At 31.8% G+C, this 21,124-nt stretch overlaps 1 protein-coding gene across 1 annotated transcript in view; it reads right to left on the bottom strand.

The window, feature by feature from the left end:
- The window catches only part of LOC109058347 (protein unc-13 homolog A-like), a 61,663-nt gene that overhangs the window by 32,239 nt on the left and 8,300 nt on the right, over positions 1-21,124 (bottom strand). Inside the window, 12 exon segments of the mRNA XM_042768270.1 lie at positions 198-276; positions 2,577-2,638; positions 3,192-3,294; positions 4,772-5,307; positions 5,397-5,730; positions 7,020-7,230; positions 8,204-8,227; positions 10,361-10,415; positions 11,440-11,510; positions 12,613-12,736; positions 17,003-17,120; positions 20,317-20,416. Coding sequence (XP_042624204.1) covers positions 198-276; positions 2,577-2,638; positions 3,192-3,294; positions 4,772-5,307; positions 5,397-5,730; positions 7,020-7,230; positions 8,204-8,227; positions 10,361-10,415; positions 11,440-11,510; positions 12,613-12,736; positions 17,003-17,120; positions 20,317-20,416 — 1,817 coding nt within the window.

Below are 21,124 nucleotides of genomic sequence, written 5' to 3'. Positions count from 1 at the left end.
TCTATACTAGGGTGCATTTTGTTTATTACATAATCTAGGACATGTTTGCACTTCTGAGTTTGCAGTGTATTTGTAATTGCAACTATTTTCTACTGAAACGATCAGGAACCAGTAAACCAGTCAATGTAAGTTCAATGCAGATGAACTGAATATTAGATAAACACAAAGTCTCAGAGTTTTTGCTGTTGGTTTCTCACCAGATCTCTGACCAGAGGAATGGTCTTCCTCTTCCTCAGATCAGGCATGCTGTCGATGCTGTACAGCGCTCCGCCCATCCTGGAGAAATAGACATAATCATAATGATGCATGAACAATAACTTCCCTTCCTCAACAGCAGGCAGAAAATCACATCCATTCACTGCCTCGTCATCACCATTATAACCATTATGCCTTTAACTAAATTACCATCAACAGTTACTCTCTAACTAGAGTGCGCAGAGCAAAATAAACCACTACATTCATGCCATGCATTTTATTTAGTTCATACACATACCAAGAATCTTATTTAATTACCCACCCATACAAAAAAACAGCTACACTTAACCTCCTCTTCTACCAAACCACATCAAATAAGAGTTCGTCTCTCTACTCATGACTAATGAAAAAGAGAAAGAGAAAGAGAGAGAAACATTTATAATTAAACTTTATTTGGAGTACTACTTGTGCACAATGCACATTTCTTAATATTAAGCCTTAAATGTGTTTTAATGTCACTATTGATGAGGATTGAATGATCTTTGAATAACATCGGTGTTTAAATGCAAGGTATATTATAAGTGTACCTGAAGTAATAATTAGCATGATAAAATACACTTCTGTATATCTTTAGTTGGACTTCAGCACAATTAAAGTGCATTAAGTACAAAATTATTTGTCATAATTTAGCAGACTTTAAGTATAGCACTAAAAGTACAACTGCAGGGTATTTATATTACGTACATAAATATGTAAATGTATTTGTAGTATACTTAGCATTAAATAAATGTATTTGGTTAATGCATATTTATTTTTCACTAGGGGCAACCACTACTTTATTTGAAATATAATAAACATTAAATGAGTCAATATATATGTTTAGTTTAACTTCAAATATTAAAATAACTAAATCTAACTGAATTAAAAAAATAATAAAAACTATTTTGGGATTTTAAAAAAAATGACAAAACACCATTTAAATTACTAAACACTTAAAATGATTAAATTAAACAAACTAAACTGATTGTGCAAAATATGAAAATAAAAATAAAACTTAAAAAATAATAAAAACAACTAAAATTGTACATCACACTAAAAAACACTGCAATAAACACTGAAAAAAAGTATCTTCAGCAATGAGGCTAGTGAAATAAAAACAGAAGAAAAGCAGTTAAAGATCATTCAATGATCAATAAAGTATTTAACTGGCATTAAATACAGTATTTAACAAACGAGCAATGTGTTTCAGCTATTTTACTACCAACTATACTCATCACCCACCTCTCTAGATATCGTCCTTAACCATCAACAAAATCATATTAGTCGAACATTTAACGTTTAAACGCACTGAAGGCCCTTCTTATAAAATAAAACTAAATTTGGCATTCATTTCAAAAGGTAAAAAAAATCTGCCAATAAAAGTATTTTAGCAGCTACAAGCATTTACAAGCATCTTTTTAGCAGCTATATTGCTACAGCATCTTAATTTCTTTAGATTAAAATATTATTATATTAAAAATTGTCCTGGCTCTTCCAAGCTTTATAATGGCAGTGAATGGGTGTTTTTTTTCAAACGTCCAAAAGAAGTCCAATAAAGCACATCCATCCATCATAAAAAGTGCCTCACACAGTTCTGAGGGGTGAAAAACGGCCTCCTGTAGCAAATCAATGCATTTTTGTAAAAAAAATATATCCATATTTATAACTTTATAAACAGTAATCTCTAGCTTCCGCTAACTGTTGTACGTGTGTTCATTCTGACTAATGACGTAGGTATAAAAATGGATATTTCTTACAAAAACGCATTGATTGATTCACTTCTTTATTAACCCCCCGGAGCCGTGTGGGACACTTTTTATGATGGATGGATGCACTTTATTTGACTTCTTTTGGACTGTTGAAAAAAAAACAAAAAAACACCCATTCACTGCCATTATAAAGCTTGGAAGAGCCAGGACAGTTTTAAATATAACTCCGATTGTATTTGTCTGAAAGAACTGTCCCTTTAATGTTTGCATAACCAAAACAACAAAAAAAGTTGTTGGAAGTTGGAAGTTTTTAACATTCAGATAGCTTGCATTATTTAAAAAAAAAAATTAAATTTTTTTATTTATTTTTTTATTTAAAAAACTGGACATTTTGAACATTCAGAGAACATTCAGAAATAAGGTTTCATTAAAACATTCTGGGAACATTAGCAAAACGTTCTTTTAGCTGATACACAGATATTTTCCTCCTTTCAACAAACACAAAAAAAAAAAAAAAAATAATTTGAAAAGAGTCTAAAACTATATTTCAGCTTATATTACAAAACACATAAAAAAACTCTCACACAAAACCACCACAGAACGTTCACACCACTAACAACGGACCCACCTGACAGTCTCGTCCAATCATGGGTCATCTGAGCGAACATGCAAATCGCTAAAGCAATGAAAAGAGACTGGAAAGACGACAAAACGGCGGGATACAAACAGACAACAAAAAGATAAAGAGTCGTGAAAGAGGACGTGGCAAACTGCAAAATAATCATGACAGCGGTTAGAGTGCCGTTAGCATTAGCATGGTTTCTCATCGCATTATAAGCACCGAGGAAAATGTGTATGAAAATATAAAAACAGTGTTTGCAACCCATTTTACTTCCATAGCGTGACACATTTCTGAATGAACTTGAGAGAAAATGAACGTGGGTTTGCAGTGATCGTGGAGATTCGATTTAAGTGAAAGATTACAAAGACAAGCATCTTTTTTCACGTGAAATAGCGTGGACGAAAACACCAGGAATGTATTCAGGACGTAAACTGGGTCAGTTCTGATTTCCTGAATTCATTACGATTTAAATCATTCTGTGGCTGTGATTTGTACTTTCCTACACACTCCTTTACGAAACAAGAGCAATATGAATATCTGTGCATAAAACAAGATATAAATCAACATAATAAACTCTTTCTAGGTCCAGTAATAGTGTAGACTTGCTACAGAAATGTAAGTATCACCTCCTGCAATTGCTGTCGGACTTTCTCAAAGAGTCGTAACCAGTTCTCTTTAGCTCTGACCGCCGGATCCACCGGCTCCTTCGGCTCCTCCTTCACCAGTTCACTGCACAGATACACAAGACTGTTTGCATGAATAATGCAGCAACATTAGTCTTACAATTCCCTCGCTTAACTAAGCTATAAAAAAAACAGCCTTAATTCATCCAATAAATGTAGCTTTGCTGTTTTATTCTGTCCATGCTGGTCAGATTTGCTGGTTTTAAAAGGGTTTTGGGCATTAATCAGCTGATCAGGCTGGAAAACAAGCTGGTAGACCATTTAAAACAGGTGAAATATCATAAAGACAGATTTTAAATAACCAATAAATGTGGTTTTTGTGCTTAAGCTGGTCAGGCAAATCTGGTTTGCTGGCTTTAAAGTGGTTTTGGACACCAATCAGCTGGTCAGGCTGTAAGACACGCTGGTTGACCTGGTCTGTGTGTTTTAGGTGGCCAAGTTCTGGTTTGCTGGTTTTAAAGTGGTTTTGGACACTTATCAGCTCATCAAGTCTAAAGACAACCTCGGCGACCATCTAAACCAGATGAAATAACCTAAAAACAGACTTTAAAACAACCAAAAAATGTGGTTTGTGCACTCCAAGTGACCAAGTTATTCTGGTTTTAAAGTTTTAAAGTACATTTATCAGCTGGTCAGGCTGGAAGACAAGAAGACAAACCACCTAAACAACTAAAAAAATCAAAAAACCACAAAAAAACCAACAAATCAACCAATAAATGTGGTTTGTGTGCTTTAGCTGGTCAGGCAAGTCTGGTTTGCTGGTTTAAAAGTGGTTTTGGACACCAATCAGCTGGTCAGGCTGTAAGACACGGTGGTGGACAATCTAAACCAGGTGAAATATCATAAAACGGCCTTTAAATCAACCAATAAATGTGGTTTGCGTGCTTTAGGTGGCCAAGTGAGTCTGGTTTGCTGGTTTTAAAGTGGTTTTTTCTTGACACTAATCTCAGCAGCTTGGTCAAGCCTAAAGACAAGCTGGTTGACCATCTAAACCAGATTGAAAATATAAGCCTAAAGACAAGCTGGTTGACCATACCAATAAATGTGGTTTGTGTGCTTTAGGTGGCCAAGTGAGTCTAGTCTGGTTTGCTGGTTTTAAAGTGGTTTTGGACACTAATCAGCTGGTCAAGCCTAAAGACAAGCTGGTTGACCATCTAAACCAGATGAAATAACCTAAAAACAGAATTAAAATCAACCAATAAATGTGGTTTGTGTGCTTTAGGTGGCCAAGTGAGTCTGGTTTGCTGGTTTTAAAGTGGTTTTGGACACTAATCAGCTGGTCAGGCCTAAAGACAAGCTGGTTGACCATCTAAACCAGACAAAATAAAAAAAAAACAATAAATAAAATCAACCAATAAATGTGGTTTGTGTGTTTTAGGTGGCCAAGCGAGTCTGGTTTGCTGGTTTTAAAGGGGTTTTGGACACTAATCAGCTGCCTGGATCCTTGGTCAATCACCATTAGCTGTAAATTTTGCTTGTGAACATCTTGGAACAACAAAGAGCTATTGAGATATCTGTGGCACCTCTCAGGTTCAGGTACCGGTTCCTCCTCTTCAAAAGGAGGAGATGGAGGTGGACTCTCAATCTTTGTTTCCTCATTTGGAGGTTCTTCCATGTGAAAGTCGTCTTCTTGAAGTGGAGGTTCCTCCTCTATTGGTGGCTCTACCGTGGGCGGTTTCTCCTCGGTCGGGGTTGGAGGTTTAGGTTCTGGTGCGGGAGGTTTGGAGTTGGTTGTTGGGGCAGGAGCGGGAAGCTCAGGGGATTTGGTTGCAGGTGGAGGCATCTGTGGAGGTCGAGCCATCTGAGGCTGGGATTGAGTAGGTGGAGGTTGGGATTGAGTTGTCGGTGTTGAAGGAGTAGATCCACCCAATCCAAACACAGCAGTCAACGGCTTAGCCATGGCGAAGAAGGACTGAACCGAAGGGATTGGGCCTGAGGACTGCTGTTGGGGCGGTGCTTGTTTCTGGGGGGTGGGAACTTGTTGGTTTGGGGGTTTGGGTTGTGTCTGATTGGACGGTTGAACTAGAGGTTGGCTGGTGTTTTGAGACTGTTGGTGAAGCTATCTCCATATCAGGTCTGGTGGCTGATGGGACGACCAGACTTTCCAGCGGTTCTGGGCAGGGTGGTGAATGGTGTAAACGTGAAAGCAATCTCACCGACCCCGTCCACCATATCCAAATCTTCATTGACGTAGTTGAAGTCCTCCTCGCCCTCGAATATGTCCACCTCCTCTGGATACAGGTCAGCATCTTCTTCCTCATAAAGAGCCCCTTCGTCTCCTCCGTCTTTACTGTAGGCGCATTCGTCGCTGTACGCGCCTTGCGTCTCGTCCCAGTCCGGCGAGTCCTTGCTGTAGGACACGGACGAGTGGCAGGAGTGGTACAAGTCGTTCTCGTCGTAAAGTTCTCGCTCGCCGTACTCTTCGCTCAGTTGGGAACTACAACGGCTGAGCTCGGCTGAGGACGCATAGCTCCCGGTCGGGCTGGAGGAGGACGGAAAGTGAGCCAGAGATTAGGCAGAACAAGAGAAATAGACCGGCACGCTCTTTCTAAAATTAAGAAAATCTATACATTTTACGTAAACAATTTGGTAATTTCCTCCGGCATTATATGAATGCACTACTGTATTGGCAGCTGTTTTATTTTATTTTAGATACTACACTGAAAAAAAGTTATGTTCTTTCTCAGAATTTTTTGTTTTTCCAGTACAAATATTTAAATATTCTTTAATCAAGACATATTTACTTGAGATGACATAATGACATCTAAAAAACTGATCAAAATTAAGCTTTAAATGAGAAATAATATCTGCAAGTGGGGTCAGAAAAATAAACATGTTTTTTCTGAATCATGTTTATTTTCCTGACCTTATTGCCACACACACACACACACACACACACACACACACACACACACACAGACATATATATATATATTTGTTTCTTCAAAATTTTAAGCAACTTTTTCCCTTTTTTCCCCCTATTTTTATCCATAAACTCACTTCATTTTGATGGATTTCCCAGAAAATAAAACATTATGTAATTTTGCATCACAAGTACATTTAGGAATGTTTAGATATTTTTACTGGAAATCAAGATAAAAATATTATTGTGATATCACTGACTTCAGACACTACACTGTAAAAAGTGATGATCTTCCTCAGTATTTTAGTCTTGATTTTCAATACAAATATCGAAATATTCTTATAAAAAAGACTTGAGATGCATAATGGCATTAGATACGAACTTTAAGTCTTGTTTTTTGAGAAAGCTTATGTTCAAAATTAAAATAAATTAATAAATAAATAAAAGTCTGCCAATGGGGTCAGAAGAAATAAACTCGTTTTCCCATTCAATTAAGTTTAAGTCTGAAAATGTTCTAATTTTAATCAATTTATCTCACTTTGATCAACTTTTTTTTTTTTTATAAATATATTTAACTTTACTTTTGCCATATGGAATCATACAGGAACGAAGAAGCCATCAAATATTTTATATTTTAATACATTTTTTTTGTTTTTATATACAATAAATATATTATTTTATATATATTATTTGTATAAAAAAAATATATATAATTATGTGAATATACTTTAAAATACATATAACCAATATATATGTATGTATATATGGGAAAAAACACATATACATACATACATATATATATGATGTTTTCTTTTTCATTTAACTTTTTTTTAGGCATATGGAATCATACAGGAACATCTATATATATAAATACTAAGTATTACTCGCTCTCTTTCTCTCTCTCTCACCTGATGCCTCTCTGATGATCGTAGTCCAGGTCGCAGTGGTTGTTGGCGTGTGTGTAGGGGGTGCTGGGACTGTGCTGCTGGTGGCTCATGGGATACTGATGGACCGAGGCGTTGGGTTGAGACGTGGTGAAGTACGGCGTTGGGATACTGTTACTGGTCTCACTGCGGTAATCACTGTCTCGGTCATCCATCGCACTGTCTGGATCATTGTCTACACACACAAACCAAACACACATCTGCATTTGTAAAACTACACACAAACACATCTGTCATGAGCTGGTGTTATTCGAGAAGTGAAACGCGCCTTTTCACGTTCCAATCCAAATCTTAAAATAAAATATCCTCTTACACAACACACTTAACCGTACTATTTTATTCTACAATATCTACTACTCTACGCACAGCTCAATACATATCTTTAAAGGCCATTTCTCTTCTCTTCAGCAGCACTTACAAACACCAAACTTTACAGATTTATTCCTTTCTATATTCCGGAGGCTTGTAGAGAATGCTTTGTTCATAAGTCCTCTGACTGATTTAATATTCCTTAAAACGTGATTATTTTTTCTGGATTTTTACAGTATTTTCTGATTTATGGAGTGATAGTTTTTTTTTAACTCTAATAATTTTGAACCTGGCTTTATCCAGTGTTCAGATTTCCATTCTGTAAATATATGCAAATGAGTGCATGACTAATTAGATAAACCCTTGTTTACATATTTAACTTGTAATAGAAAGACAAACAGTCCTAATGTGCTATGATTAAAATAATGTAAGTATGGCGATTATCTATTAGTTAAATTTTTACTGCATTCACATGTAGCGATGGATTTTAATTAAAGTTATTATGACATAATACTAAGGTTTCAGCTTTCAGTATTTGAATTTTTGCACAAGTGACACAACACTTGTAAAGCACGTGTGCTAAAATAAATATCTGAAAATAAAAATTATTTAACTAAATATTTTAGCGTGCTAAAAGTCTCTCAGTAACTTTTGGAGAATTACTACTAAGATAGTTTTGTGCAACAAAAGGCAGATGATTAATGTGTTTATTTGTGGAATATCTTCCTTTGTTTATTGTTGAGTGAGTAAATACACTCTGGGGATGTTAACTAAATGTAAAACCAATAGGAAAGCAGATGTCAGATTAATAAAATCATGATGACAGATATGAAACTCACTCTGCTGGTCGCCCCACCAGTTACCTGTGAGAGACAAGAGAAGACAGAGAATTACCCACAATGCAGTGCTGACGTTTAACCTGGGATTGCCCTGAAAAGTACACACACTAAGACTCCACCCAGAGACAATCCAGACACAAAAGCAAAAAATAAAACTATCCTATACACAATACAAATCATTTATTTATTAATAAAACTTTACAACAAAACAAACTACCGCTATTATCAGTCTATTGCTATGAAAAGTAATGCTACTACACTTAACCATGCAGAGATTTCAGATTAGATTTGTACTTGCCTTGCTAAAATTTTCAGATACAAATGAATAAACCCATTTATGCTGGTAAACTGTCATACAGTGATTTGTTTATATTTTTACTCAATTTAAATAAAGCATCTAAGATTATGTCACTTTTGCAAATTCAACAAAACCTCATCTATGTTAAATCAGCAGAGTTTACAATGCTTGATACATTGTTATAAAGCATAATAAATGTTTGCAAGGCATAAAAACAAATTTACAGGATTTTCTGGGGTCAGTTTAAAAAATATATATATATATATATTTTTTTTTATTAATATATATTTATATTAATGTATTTATTATATATAAAATATATGTGACTACAACCTATGAAAAATATATTTATGTAAAAGCATATATAAATGATATAAATACATTTTCTGTAAGTTGTAGATGCTTGTATATTTTATACATATGGTTATCTAACTATATTTATATGTTCTAATTATATTTTACATATTTTACACATTTACATATTTCTATAATAATTTAATTTTTATAATAATATTACCCAAAATTTATTTTAAGATGGGATTTTTTTAAGTAAAATATTCAATACAATTATCACCTCATATATAATTAAACATAAAAAAAATTCCAATCAAATATAAATAAAAAATAAATTTTTTTTTTTTTTATCTTTTAAAAATATAAAAATAATAATTAATAAATAATATTTTTTTTGGCCATGTGGCATCATACAAGAACATGTATTTTTACATTTTTACACTTTAACTTAAATTATCAGAATTCATAACGCTTGATACATTGTTATAAAGCATAATAAAGGTTTGCAAGGCGTAAAAACAAATTTACAGGATTTTTGGGGTCAAAAACTAAAAAAAAATAAACAAAACAAAAATTAAAGAAAAGACATAAATAACCAAAAAAAATACTACTACACCAAAAAAATGTTGTTCTTCTGAACTTTCTATTCATCTGTGAATCCTGAAAAATAAAATGCATCAGTTTTCATAAAAAAAACTGTGTTCAACATTGATAATAATCAGAAATGTTTCTTGAGCAGCAAATCATCATATTAGAATGATTTCTGAAGATCATGTGACACTGAAGACTGGAGTAATGATGCTGAAAATACAGCTGCACATCACAGAAATAAATTATGTTTTAATAGACACTCACATAGAAAACAGTTATTTTAAATTCTAATAATATTTCATAATTTTACTGTATTTTGATCAAATGAATGCAGCATTGGTGATCATGTGACCCAGGCTAATCTTTCACTATGACAGCATTGTTCACTTAGTCACTGACTCCGTCTGTGTCTCTTCCTGCAGCAGAGTAAAGTACGGGTTTGATGACTCAGTGTTCTGTGATTAAGGTGATGTGCTATTGGCTGCCATCCAGTGACGATTCCCAGCTGTGTCTCTCAGCCAATCAGAAGGCCCCGCTGTCTAGCCCCGCCCCCTTGGAAGTTGTGTCAGCAGAGTGTGTGTGAAATAAGAGCGTAAGTCACAGTAAGTCAGAGCCCCATTCATGGTTTCTGTTGGATTTACTCATAAATCACATTAACAGTGACTCATGTGCGATACGTGGTTTACGAGCACTTAGTGGTTTAGATGCTCAGAACTGTGAAGATGATCCGATTCATTCTCTCAAAAATAAAAATCAATCTTATATGGTCAAGATATGGTTATTTTAATTATATAGCTTGAATTAAATGCAGCATTTACTAAGATTTGCTTGAAATGATCTGAAAGAGAATAGCTGAATTATTAATTGCCAGGCTGTAGGCGGATGTAGCACGTGAAAGACGGTGAAATTAAATATTTTGTCTAATCTCATGATGATTTAGGCTTTAATTGATGCATGTAGAGCTTCAGACTCACAGCACTGTGTTCCCGGGACAGACAGCGGCCTCTCCTGAACCTCCTGATATGAATACTGCAACACAAATCACACACATATTAATCACGAGCCACAAACCAAACATACGTTACATTAATGCAATGCTGCCAGATTAAACTTCTAACGGCAGTGCAAACTCTTTATGAGAGATTGTGAAATCAAACAGAAGGAAAACAAGATATGTGTTCTTGTTTTAAGTATAAAAGCACTTAATTTGGTTTAGTTTATCAGAAAGTGAGACTCAAGCAAATGTAGCTTGATTTAAGGATGTTTAGATATTCGTACTGGAAAAACAAAAACAAAATATAGAGTAAGATATAATTTTAGCAGTGCATGCAACATTTAATGCCATGACTTTAAGAATTAAATTCATAATCTCTCTCTGATTTAAGAACTTTTTAAGGCCTTAATTTGTGAAATTAAGACCAATTAAGACTTTTTAAGACACACAGAAGCCCTGAAACAGACCGGACACTTTTTCTATGTAATGTTTTTCTTTGTTCTTCTTTGTTTGTGCAAAAACCACAACTTTTTGTAAGAAAGATTGCACTTATAATATAGTATACTTTTATTTTTATACTGGTTTGCTGGTACCTTTAAGTAAACATGATTCTAAATGTTATAATGTTTTCATTTAGTAAAAAAAAAGCAATAAGTAGTCACACGGTCTAAATTAATATATATATATTTAAATATTTTTCTATTATTATTATTATTTTTATTTTATTTTAATTGTGCTGATTTGCAGTAAACAATTTCAATTACGTAGGGGGCAAAAAAAAAATTTTATTTTTATTTTTTATTTTTTTAAGCGAAAATGCAAAAATATTAAATATCACCAACATCTGAAAAAATATTGAGATTTTCTATTTTTTCTTTTTTATCTATATTGCCCAGCATTATCATGTATGACAACATGGCATCTCACAAGTTTGTGTTTAATTTGCGACTGTGAACACATCAGGTTACTTTACAGATGTTATTGTTGAGAAAAGTGTAAGTCAGTTTGGAGTCTTTGTGTTTTTGGAGAAACTACAGCACAGAGAGACGGCAGACTCACATCCTGGTCTCGCATGGAGTTGAGCTGCTCCAGTTTTTTGGCCCAGTATTGAGCCTCTTCTTCTGGGATGTCTGTGGGAGAAACACACACAGAAGAGACGTCGTAGCCTGATGTCATATCTTAGAGGTCATATCTATGGACTGTGTAATGGAGAAGACTCCAGCAGAGTCTCTTCAGAGTGAAAGCGGGTCATTTATATCGAGTTTCAATGTGAGGGTGTATTTCTGCTGAACACAGTCTTTTTGAGAACAAGGCCTCATTTGTTCAGAAAACAGGCCGTGCACATTTGTTGATGCATTTCCTATTAAAACCATAAGTGTTACAAAAGATTTCTATTTCAAATAAATGCTGTTCTTTTGAACTTTCTGTTCACTGAAAAATAAAATGCATCAGTTTCCACAAAAATATTGTGCAGCACAACTGTGTTCAACATTGATAATAATCAGAAATGTTTCTTGAGCAGCAAATCAGTATATTATTATGATTTCTGAAGATCATGTGACACTGAAGACTGGAGTAATGATGCTGAAAATACAGCTGCGCATCACAGAAATAAATTACAGTTTAACAGATATTCACATAGAAAACAGTTATTTGAAACTGTAATAATACAGGTGCATCTCAGTAAATTAGAATATCGTGGAAAAGTTCATTTATTTCAGTAATTAAACTCAAATTGTGAAACTCGTGTATTAAATAAATTCAATGCACACAGACTGAAGTAGTTTAAGTCTTTGGTTCTTTTAACTGTGATGATTTTGGCTCACATTTAACAAAAACCCACCAATTCATCTCAACAAATTAGAATATGGTGACATGCCAATCAGCTAATCAACTCAAAACACCTGCAAAGGTTTCCTGAGCCTTCAAAATGGTCTCTCAGTTTGGTTCACTAGGCTACACAATCATGGGGAAGACTGCTGATCTGACAGCTGTCCAGAAGACAATCTAATTTATTGACATGCACCTGTATTTCTGAATTTTACTGTTTTACTGTATTTTTAATAAAACACACACACACATTTAAAAATCATATATATATATATATATACACACACACACACACACATATATATATATATATATATATATATATATATATATATATATACACACACACACACACACACACACACACACACACACACACATATATATATAGTGTAATCTCACCCAGCGGCAGCTCGAAGCGCGTGTCCAGAAGCAAACGGTGGAAGGTTGGATCTTTGGTGCCACAGATTTCATTATCTGCCATTATGACCTGAGAATCTAGAGTCAGCCACTCGCCTTGTCCTTCCTGAAAAACACAAACACACACACACACACACACACACACACACACACACACACACACACACACACACACAATAGAACTGTATTTACACATCTACACACATCCCAAATCACATACTATATGCACTTAAAGTAGGCACTATGTCTAGCATATGACATATTTAGTCAGCTAGTTTGTCGTCCATCATTGTCACAGTCAATCCAGTGAGTAATTAAAGACGTTCGGTGCATGAAGTGTCCAACATCTCACAATTCATTTTCTGATTAAATAAGTAATCTTTTTTGTAGTAAGAACTTCTTATTCTTACTACAAAACGGCATAGTATAGTGCATAAGTATGTGAACTGGGACACACCTACAGACTCATCATGCATATCATTTTCTCATCAAATGCAAATACTTTTATATTTTAGGCCAATATTTATATTACTTTTATTAGATATATAAATTGTATGTATAATATAAATTGCATATTGCATAATATATATATTGTATATATTGTATATTCTTTTATAATGTTCAGTAATTAAACAAACTATTTTATTTTACTAAATATATTGTATATACTTATATACTTTTATTGTCTTATATTTTAAAATAATATTATAAAAATATTTTATAAAAATAATATTACCACTTTTTTTTATTTTTTTTATTCAAGTCAGCCTTTTTTTATGAGGCATTTAAAGCAACAGTTGTTGACCCACACAAATATACCCAATGTGTATTAATATTTGCAAAAAAAAAAAGAATTATATGATAATACATTTTTAAAAATAATAGTGATTTAATAATAAACTTTAATAATGATTTCCATCCAGAGCAGAGTTACTTGAGTATCATTTAGATACTATTAAGGTTTTTATTAATTGTATTAATTAAAATTATATTAATTATTAACATAAATAATATTAAATTTTACATTTTAAATTATAAAAAATTCAAAATTTCATTAATTTTTAAAATTTTATTAAATTTATAATAAAGAATAAATTATTTTTATAATATATTTTTTTGAGTGTACAGACTCATCAAGCATATCATTTTCTCATCAAATGCAAATACTTTTACATTTTAGGCTAATATTTATATTACTTTTATTATATATATAAATTGTATGTATAATATAAATTGCATATTGCATAATATATACATTGTATATATTGTATATTCTTTTATAATGTAATTAAACAAATAATTTTATTTTACTAAATATATTGTATACTTATATATTTTTATTCTCTTATATTTTAAAATAATATAATAAAAATATCTTATAAAATTGATAAAAATAATATTACTATTTTTGATTATTTTTATTCAAGTCAGCCTTTATTTATGAAGCATTTAAAGCAACAGTTGGTGAACCAAGGTTTCGTACAGATCAAGAAATGCCAATACAAATATACCCAATGCGTATTAATATTTGCAAAATAAATAAATAATAATAATAAATACTTAAAATAAGTCTTTAATAGTGATTTCCATCCAGAGTAGTGTTGCGTATCATTTAGATTTACTATTATAGTTTTTATTAATTGTATTAAAAGTATATTAAAATTAATAATTTTATTAATTTATTAATAATTATTAAATTGATAATTATACAAATTATTAATTTGAATCAGATTTATTTTTGTTTTCCATATTTAATTTTAATTTAATTTTAATTTATTTAAAAAGTTTGTCATTTTTTGTGATTTTTAGTAGTTTTTGTTTTTTATGCATGTTTTTTTTTAACCCTCGACGGCTTCAAATCACATAAATCACACTAACAGAGAAGAAAAAACTCATTCATTATTGACAGCGGATGATATATTATTCATGTTACATTATGAAAGCATGAGGAAAAACTTGGGGTCATTTATAAAATGGGACATAAAAGCAGTAAATGGAAGGTGGCTCAATAAAACCGCCGTCTTTAAATAAAGCAAGCACTGGGTTACGTAACAGTACAGGTGCACATGAGGAGGTCTGAGGTGCATTACAGCCGTTAATCCAGCAGCGCATCTCGTGTCTGAACCAGATCTAATCAAAAACGTGACCTTCAGTTCCCTTCTCCCACATCACACTGTCATCCTGGGTTCAATTTCATTTAAAGTCTGATCTCACCACAGAAAACAACTGTACTGCTTTTACGTTGCTCTTTCATAACTCACAAAATTTTAATTTAAAACCGGGCTTCTTGCCATCACACTGCAAAACATTATTTAATCACTTGATATTTTTGTCTTGTTCTCCAGGACAAATATCTAAACATTCTTATAATCAAGATACATTTACTTGAGAAGCAAAATTGCTTAAAACAAATCTTGTTTTATGAGAAATGCATCAGAATTAAGAGAATTTCTGCTTAAAGCTAGAACTGGCCGACATGGCTAAAAATATTATCACGACATTTTTTTCCCCACATCATAAAATATCAATATTTATCACGATATTCAATGCTTTCCGTAACTCCCTTTTAATTTACGTCCCCTTAAAAATCCATTTTATTTCCCCCTAAATTCTGTTTTATTATTTTATTTTTTCTGTATTCTGTGTTTTATGATTTAGTACTAATTTATTATTTAAAAAATGGTGTCTTAATGAAATTAATTAATAAAACTTTAACAATTTAATCAATCTTTTAAAATGAATTCAAATTAATGCATAATTAATTTTTAATTTTTTTAATTTTAATTTTAATTTTTTCCAAACAAGATGCTGCACAACAGAACTGTAAAAAAAAAAAAAAAACACCTTTTTTGTTATAATATACTATTATTACTACTATAATAACAACAATAATAATATTCTTCCATAATTAATTTCTTCAAGTTAAACCGAACTCTTATTTTGACGAGAAGGTCTTTCGGTTTTAGTTTCAGTTTCAGTGTGTATTTGATGGTAGTTTTTCTCAAATTAAACAATTAAAAATTAGTGAAGAATAAAATTATTTATTTACTTACTTAAGAAAAACAAAAAAGGAAAACAAATATTTTTATTCCCAAAAATACTTCTTAAGAATATTCTAATATCTTTTTTTTAAGATTGTTCGTAACACAAAACTTAGGAAGAATTCAAATTCTTGAAAAGAGTCTTCTTTAAAATCATCATAAATAACCTCTTAAAATTAGAATAACATTTAACTTGTCTTAAATCCCCAAAGGTAAGATGTTTAATGGATTTATTGGGTTGTTTCAAATTAATTATTGCAAGCATTACAAAATACATAATGCATGACATGACTTTATGCAGAATTTTAAATTCAAAACGGAGTCAAATACGGACCTCGTTTTTAATTTTAGCCTTTAATTACAACATAATTTTCAGCAGCATTCAGTACATATACATTATTTATTGTACATTCAGTACAAGACAGTTGGTGCATGTAATACATGCAAATGAGGGCATCTTAAGAATAAAATAAATATATAAAGTACATAGTGCATTAAAATATGCACGCATATTATGATTACTATGCAACATTATGATTTTCCTCATGATTCTGAGATAATATCTCCCAATTCAGTTTTTTTCCTCCCAAAATTCTGTTTCCGTCTCGCAATTAAGTTTTTTTACAGAATAAAAAAAATTAAAGGTTAATTGAGACTTTAGTTAATTTAGTTATTTTCTTGCAATTTTATATCTCGGTTTATATCTCACACTTCTGATGTTTTTTTTTTTACAAATTATTTAGAAAAATCAGAATTGCAAAATATAAACTTGCAAAATAAAATTCTAAAAAACATTTTTTTTATATATAAAATGAAAAAAAAAAATTGTGAGCTAAAAAGTTGCAATTATTTATTTTTTTCTATTCCGTAAACTGTGAGATAATCAGTCAAAATTACCTTTATTTTTTATTACTTGGCAGAAACAAACTTCCATAAAAGCCTGATTTTCTCAATATAAAATAAAAAAAATAATTAATAAAATTATTATAATAAAAAATGTATAAAATAATTAAAAAAATACTAATAATAGAAAAAAAATACAATGTTCTTAAAAGAAATTTGAGATTTTTTCAAGAATTGCACTTAGAACATTCTTACAAACTTCATGAAATTTATCTTATGACATTTCTTAAGAAGATTTTTGTGAATCTGGCTTCAGAAGCCTCAAGTAAAAGTCTCTATTAGATCCCCAATTATACTAATCTTTCAATTAAAGCTTGATATTGAACTTTTTAATTAAACAGCATTTAGTTTTTGCTGTCATATTGAAACGTATTAAAAACGGCGCTCATATCAGCCGTATCATGCAAACCCAACGGTGCAGCACCGACCTCGTTTGATTGGCGGATACTCCGCAGCGGAATCCAAACGTAGCCAACCATGGTGTCCCAGATCAGTCCTTTATTCCACACCTCCACCGTCAGGCCCAGATCCAGACGATTTATCTCACTGGACACAAAAAGAGAGAGAATGAAAAGACAGATCAACCTTTAAATGAAGATAAATGCAGGTTGCAACCGACCGCAGAGTAAACCGCTGAATGAACCTGTAAATGGGAATCGAAAACGAACAAAGGACGAAAGACAGTAAGGAAAGTTAAAAGCTTTTATTGTGATCAACATCAAGCCTGGCGTGAAGCTGAAAGCTGAGCGAGAGCTGCGTGGGCGAAAAGCTCGTCTGGAATCAAGATTCAATGTTTTTTCGTGAGACATCTGCATCTGATTGTTGGCACCACACTGAGAGGATTTTACAGACTAAACTGCTTTACATAAGTACATCACGACAAAATGGAAACAAGCAGGAAACAAAACATGGACAGAATAAATATAACACATATCTAATTTATAAAACAAAATACAATAAACTACTAATTTATTTTTACTAATTTATATCATCAGGTTTTTCCCAGTTGATTAATAACAATACATTACGACAATTATCTTGCATTACAAGTTTTCTGAAATGTTATGTTTAAATATGCTAACGAGGCATTATCTAATTAATTATGCACTAATTTGCATACATTTCCAAAACAGAAATCTGAATATCAGATGAAGCCAGGTTCAAAATTCTTGTTTGATTTTGCAGATATATATTAAAGGTTTGGGATATTTGGGATTTTTATCACTTTTTATCACTCCATAAATCAGAAGATACTGTCAACAGCCAGAAAAAATACCTTTTTTTTTAATCATGTTTTAAGGAATAAAATGTTATAAATCAGACAAATGATATATAAACCTCAGTAAAATCCTTCAGAATAAAACTAAGTTTTGATGTAAGTAAGTCCTTCTGAAATTAAAAAAATAAAAATAAAATGTATTGGAATTGAAATCTACAGACAAAAATAGATCAAATGCAATAAAATAAACACTTAAATGTGTATTTTGCATGTTTTCTTTCCACTAGTATGAAGATAGATATGTTATGGAAGCAAATTAGCCTAAAATCTTAAAATGTACCCGTGCTTGAAACACAGTGTTTTTGGCTGAAGAGCCTTGCCTTAAAACTACTTCTCTGTAAGTAAGATTCAATACAAGAGAGTATTTATAATTGCAATTTGCTCAACCTCTAAATGATCTGGAAGTGATAAAAAATAAAATGTGACTTTAATCTTTATTAAAAACACAAAACAGCTGTAATTATTTGCTGAGGCTGTTGCATACATCATGAGAAGACGATCAGGATAACCGAGGGAGAGAAAGGAGGAAAAGAAACAGACTAGAGCGCATGAGAGCGTGATTTATGGAAGCCCGTTTAAGCCACTGAATAAAAGATAAAAAAGGTAAAGGTGACTTTTTTCATGCAATTGTGAGTTTACATCTTTTTCTCAGAATTGCATGATGAGTTTCAAAGTCAGAATTGCAAGATATGAGCATTTATATCTCGCAAATCTAACACGTAATTGCAACTCGCAGGTTTAAGAAAATGTCAGAATTGTAAACGCTCAGCAGGAGTTTGATTGACAGGTGATCTGACCAATCATAACGCAGAATCTGGCATTTTCTCTGACCAATAAACCAGACCAGAGTAGATGGACTTAAACTTGAAAAACGGTGTGTATTGACATCTTTCTGTGGTTGAAACAAGAAACCTTCATATGATAAAAAAAGCCAAATAATTTTATTGTTTGAAATTAAAAAAAAATAAAACAACTCTACACGTGCGCTACAGCCATCTGTCACGACATATTTATGGTTTGAATTTCTTAAAAAAAAAAAAAGACAAAATTTGAAAGCTGAAACTTTGTTTCATTCCAAAAGTAACCTGCTTTGTCTTATCTTAACAAGTGTCCTCTGTATTTTTTTACTGTGTGAGAACATGATGTTTAGCGTGAGAGCACAGCATAGCAACAGTAACTAAGGGGGACGGGTCTTTGTGAAGAGTCATTTGCGAATTTATATGTCAGTTCTGAGAAAAAAGTCAAAGTCGACCGATAGTGGATTTTACCGATACCGATTAATCAACCATAGAGTTAATTTTGTCAGCTATTTTCATTTTAGTCTTAGTCTTAGCCCCTAAGTTAAAATCATATTTATTAAACCTTATCATATTTAGTTAACACTAAAAAAAATAGTCTTAGTAAAAATACAATCAACAAAAAGTCTCAACATTTTAGTCTAGTTTTAGTCCAAGAAAACCTGAAGTATTTCAGTCTAGTTTTGGTCAAGGAAAACTTGACATTGTAGCAATACGATTATTATTAATTAACCGTAAAGTATTATTTTTGACAGCCATTTTTTATTTAGTCTTACTCAAATGTACATTTTAGTTATCATATCTAGACAACCTTGTCCTGTTTTTGTTTAGTCAAGTTTTAGTCAATGAAATCTTTTTGTCATTCTGTAATATTTTTGTTCAAAATTATAATCTTAATTATTGTTGTCATTTGAGAAATTTGCTTGTGCGTTTCAGGTATTGCACTTTCACCAGTAAGCACAAATCAACAGAATGAAGAGCAGTCCGCAATAACATTTTTCTCCTTTTTTTGACGAAAATAAAAAGAGGTTTTTGGTAAAGTTTTTATCGTTTTACATTTACATTGCATTTATGCATTTAGCAGACGCTTTTATCCAAAGTGACTTACAGTGCATTCAGACTAACATTTTATTTTTATTTTTTTACCTAACATGTGTTCCCTGGGAATCGAACCCACAACCTTTTGCGCTGCTAACGCAATGCTCTACCACTGAGCCACAGGAACATGATAATACATTTTAGTCTCGTCTTATTTCATCAACGAAATTGCATGTTGATATAGTCTTAGTTATCGTTTATTGACCTTATTATCATTTTGTCTTCGCCTCGTCTTAGTCATAGGAAAAATAAAATTCATCATAGTTTTCGTTAACAAAATTAACACTAATCGACCGATAGTTTTTAAAATAGATACGCAACGAAAACTAAAAGAGTGCATAACCATTTAATTTAATCAACTATCAGTGCTGATTAATCGGCAAAACCGATTAATCGGTCAACTTCTAATTCACACAAAATGTGCTTTTGCGTTGACAAAGATGTGACGTGGGCTGTGGAATGGAAAAAAAACGCAAGGAGAAGCGAGATGAACTTAAACATAAAACAAAGAAAATCAATCAGAAAGGAAGAAGGATAAGGACAGAAGAAGGAAATACGAAGGACTCACAACATGAAGTCTTGCTCCCAGCTGGGTTGGCTGCCTCGTACGGTGACGGTCGTACTCTTCACATTCTGAACCTTCAGAGTCACATATGTGTTGAATTTCTCTGCAGGAGGAACAGAAATAGAGATAGAAATCATAGCATTCACATACAGTAACCCCAAAAAGTACTGTACTGAACAACTTCTAAATAAATTTATAAATTAATGTATACATATATTTTATTTTTTATTTCAATTTATTTGTATAAATTAACATTAAATTTGATTACTAATTGATGTAAAAAAAAGAAAGAAAGTAAATTATTTTTATTGTTAGTTAAGTATTAAGTATACCAAAAAGTATTGTACTGAACAATTTATAAATAGGCCTAAATGTATTTTATACATTTATTTAATTTAATTTAATTTTTTATTTTAAATAATTTATATAAATTAACATTAAAGTAGCTTACTAAACAATGTTTAAAAAATATGTTTTTCATTGTTAGTTATACAAGAACACCAAAAAGTATTTAATTAACATACTTTAATTGAGTATTTAATTTAATTTAATTAACATTAAACTAGATTACTAAATTTAGCTCTCATTTTCATGTCGCCTTGGACAAAAGCATCTGCTAAATGCATAAATGTAAATTAACTTGTGTTAACAAATTGAACCAAATTGAATAGTGTTACCATTTCCTGTTTTTAAATTTTAAAATTGACCAATTTAATACAAATATAAAGTAAAATGGGTCACTTTTTTATCATTGAGATCGACAGCAAAAAAATCGTAATTTAACACAATGCACCATATTTTATCTATATTA

Source organism: Cyprinus carpio, chromosome A2, assembly GCF_018340385.1.
Source record: "Cyprinus carpio isolate SPL01 chromosome A2, ASM1834038v1, whole genome shotgun sequence".
NCBI classification, from domain to species: domain Eukaryota; kingdom Metazoa; phylum Chordata; class Actinopteri; order Cypriniformes; family Cyprinidae; genus Cyprinus; species Cyprinus carpio.
This window is presented reverse-complemented; position numbering and strand designations above follow the sequence as displayed.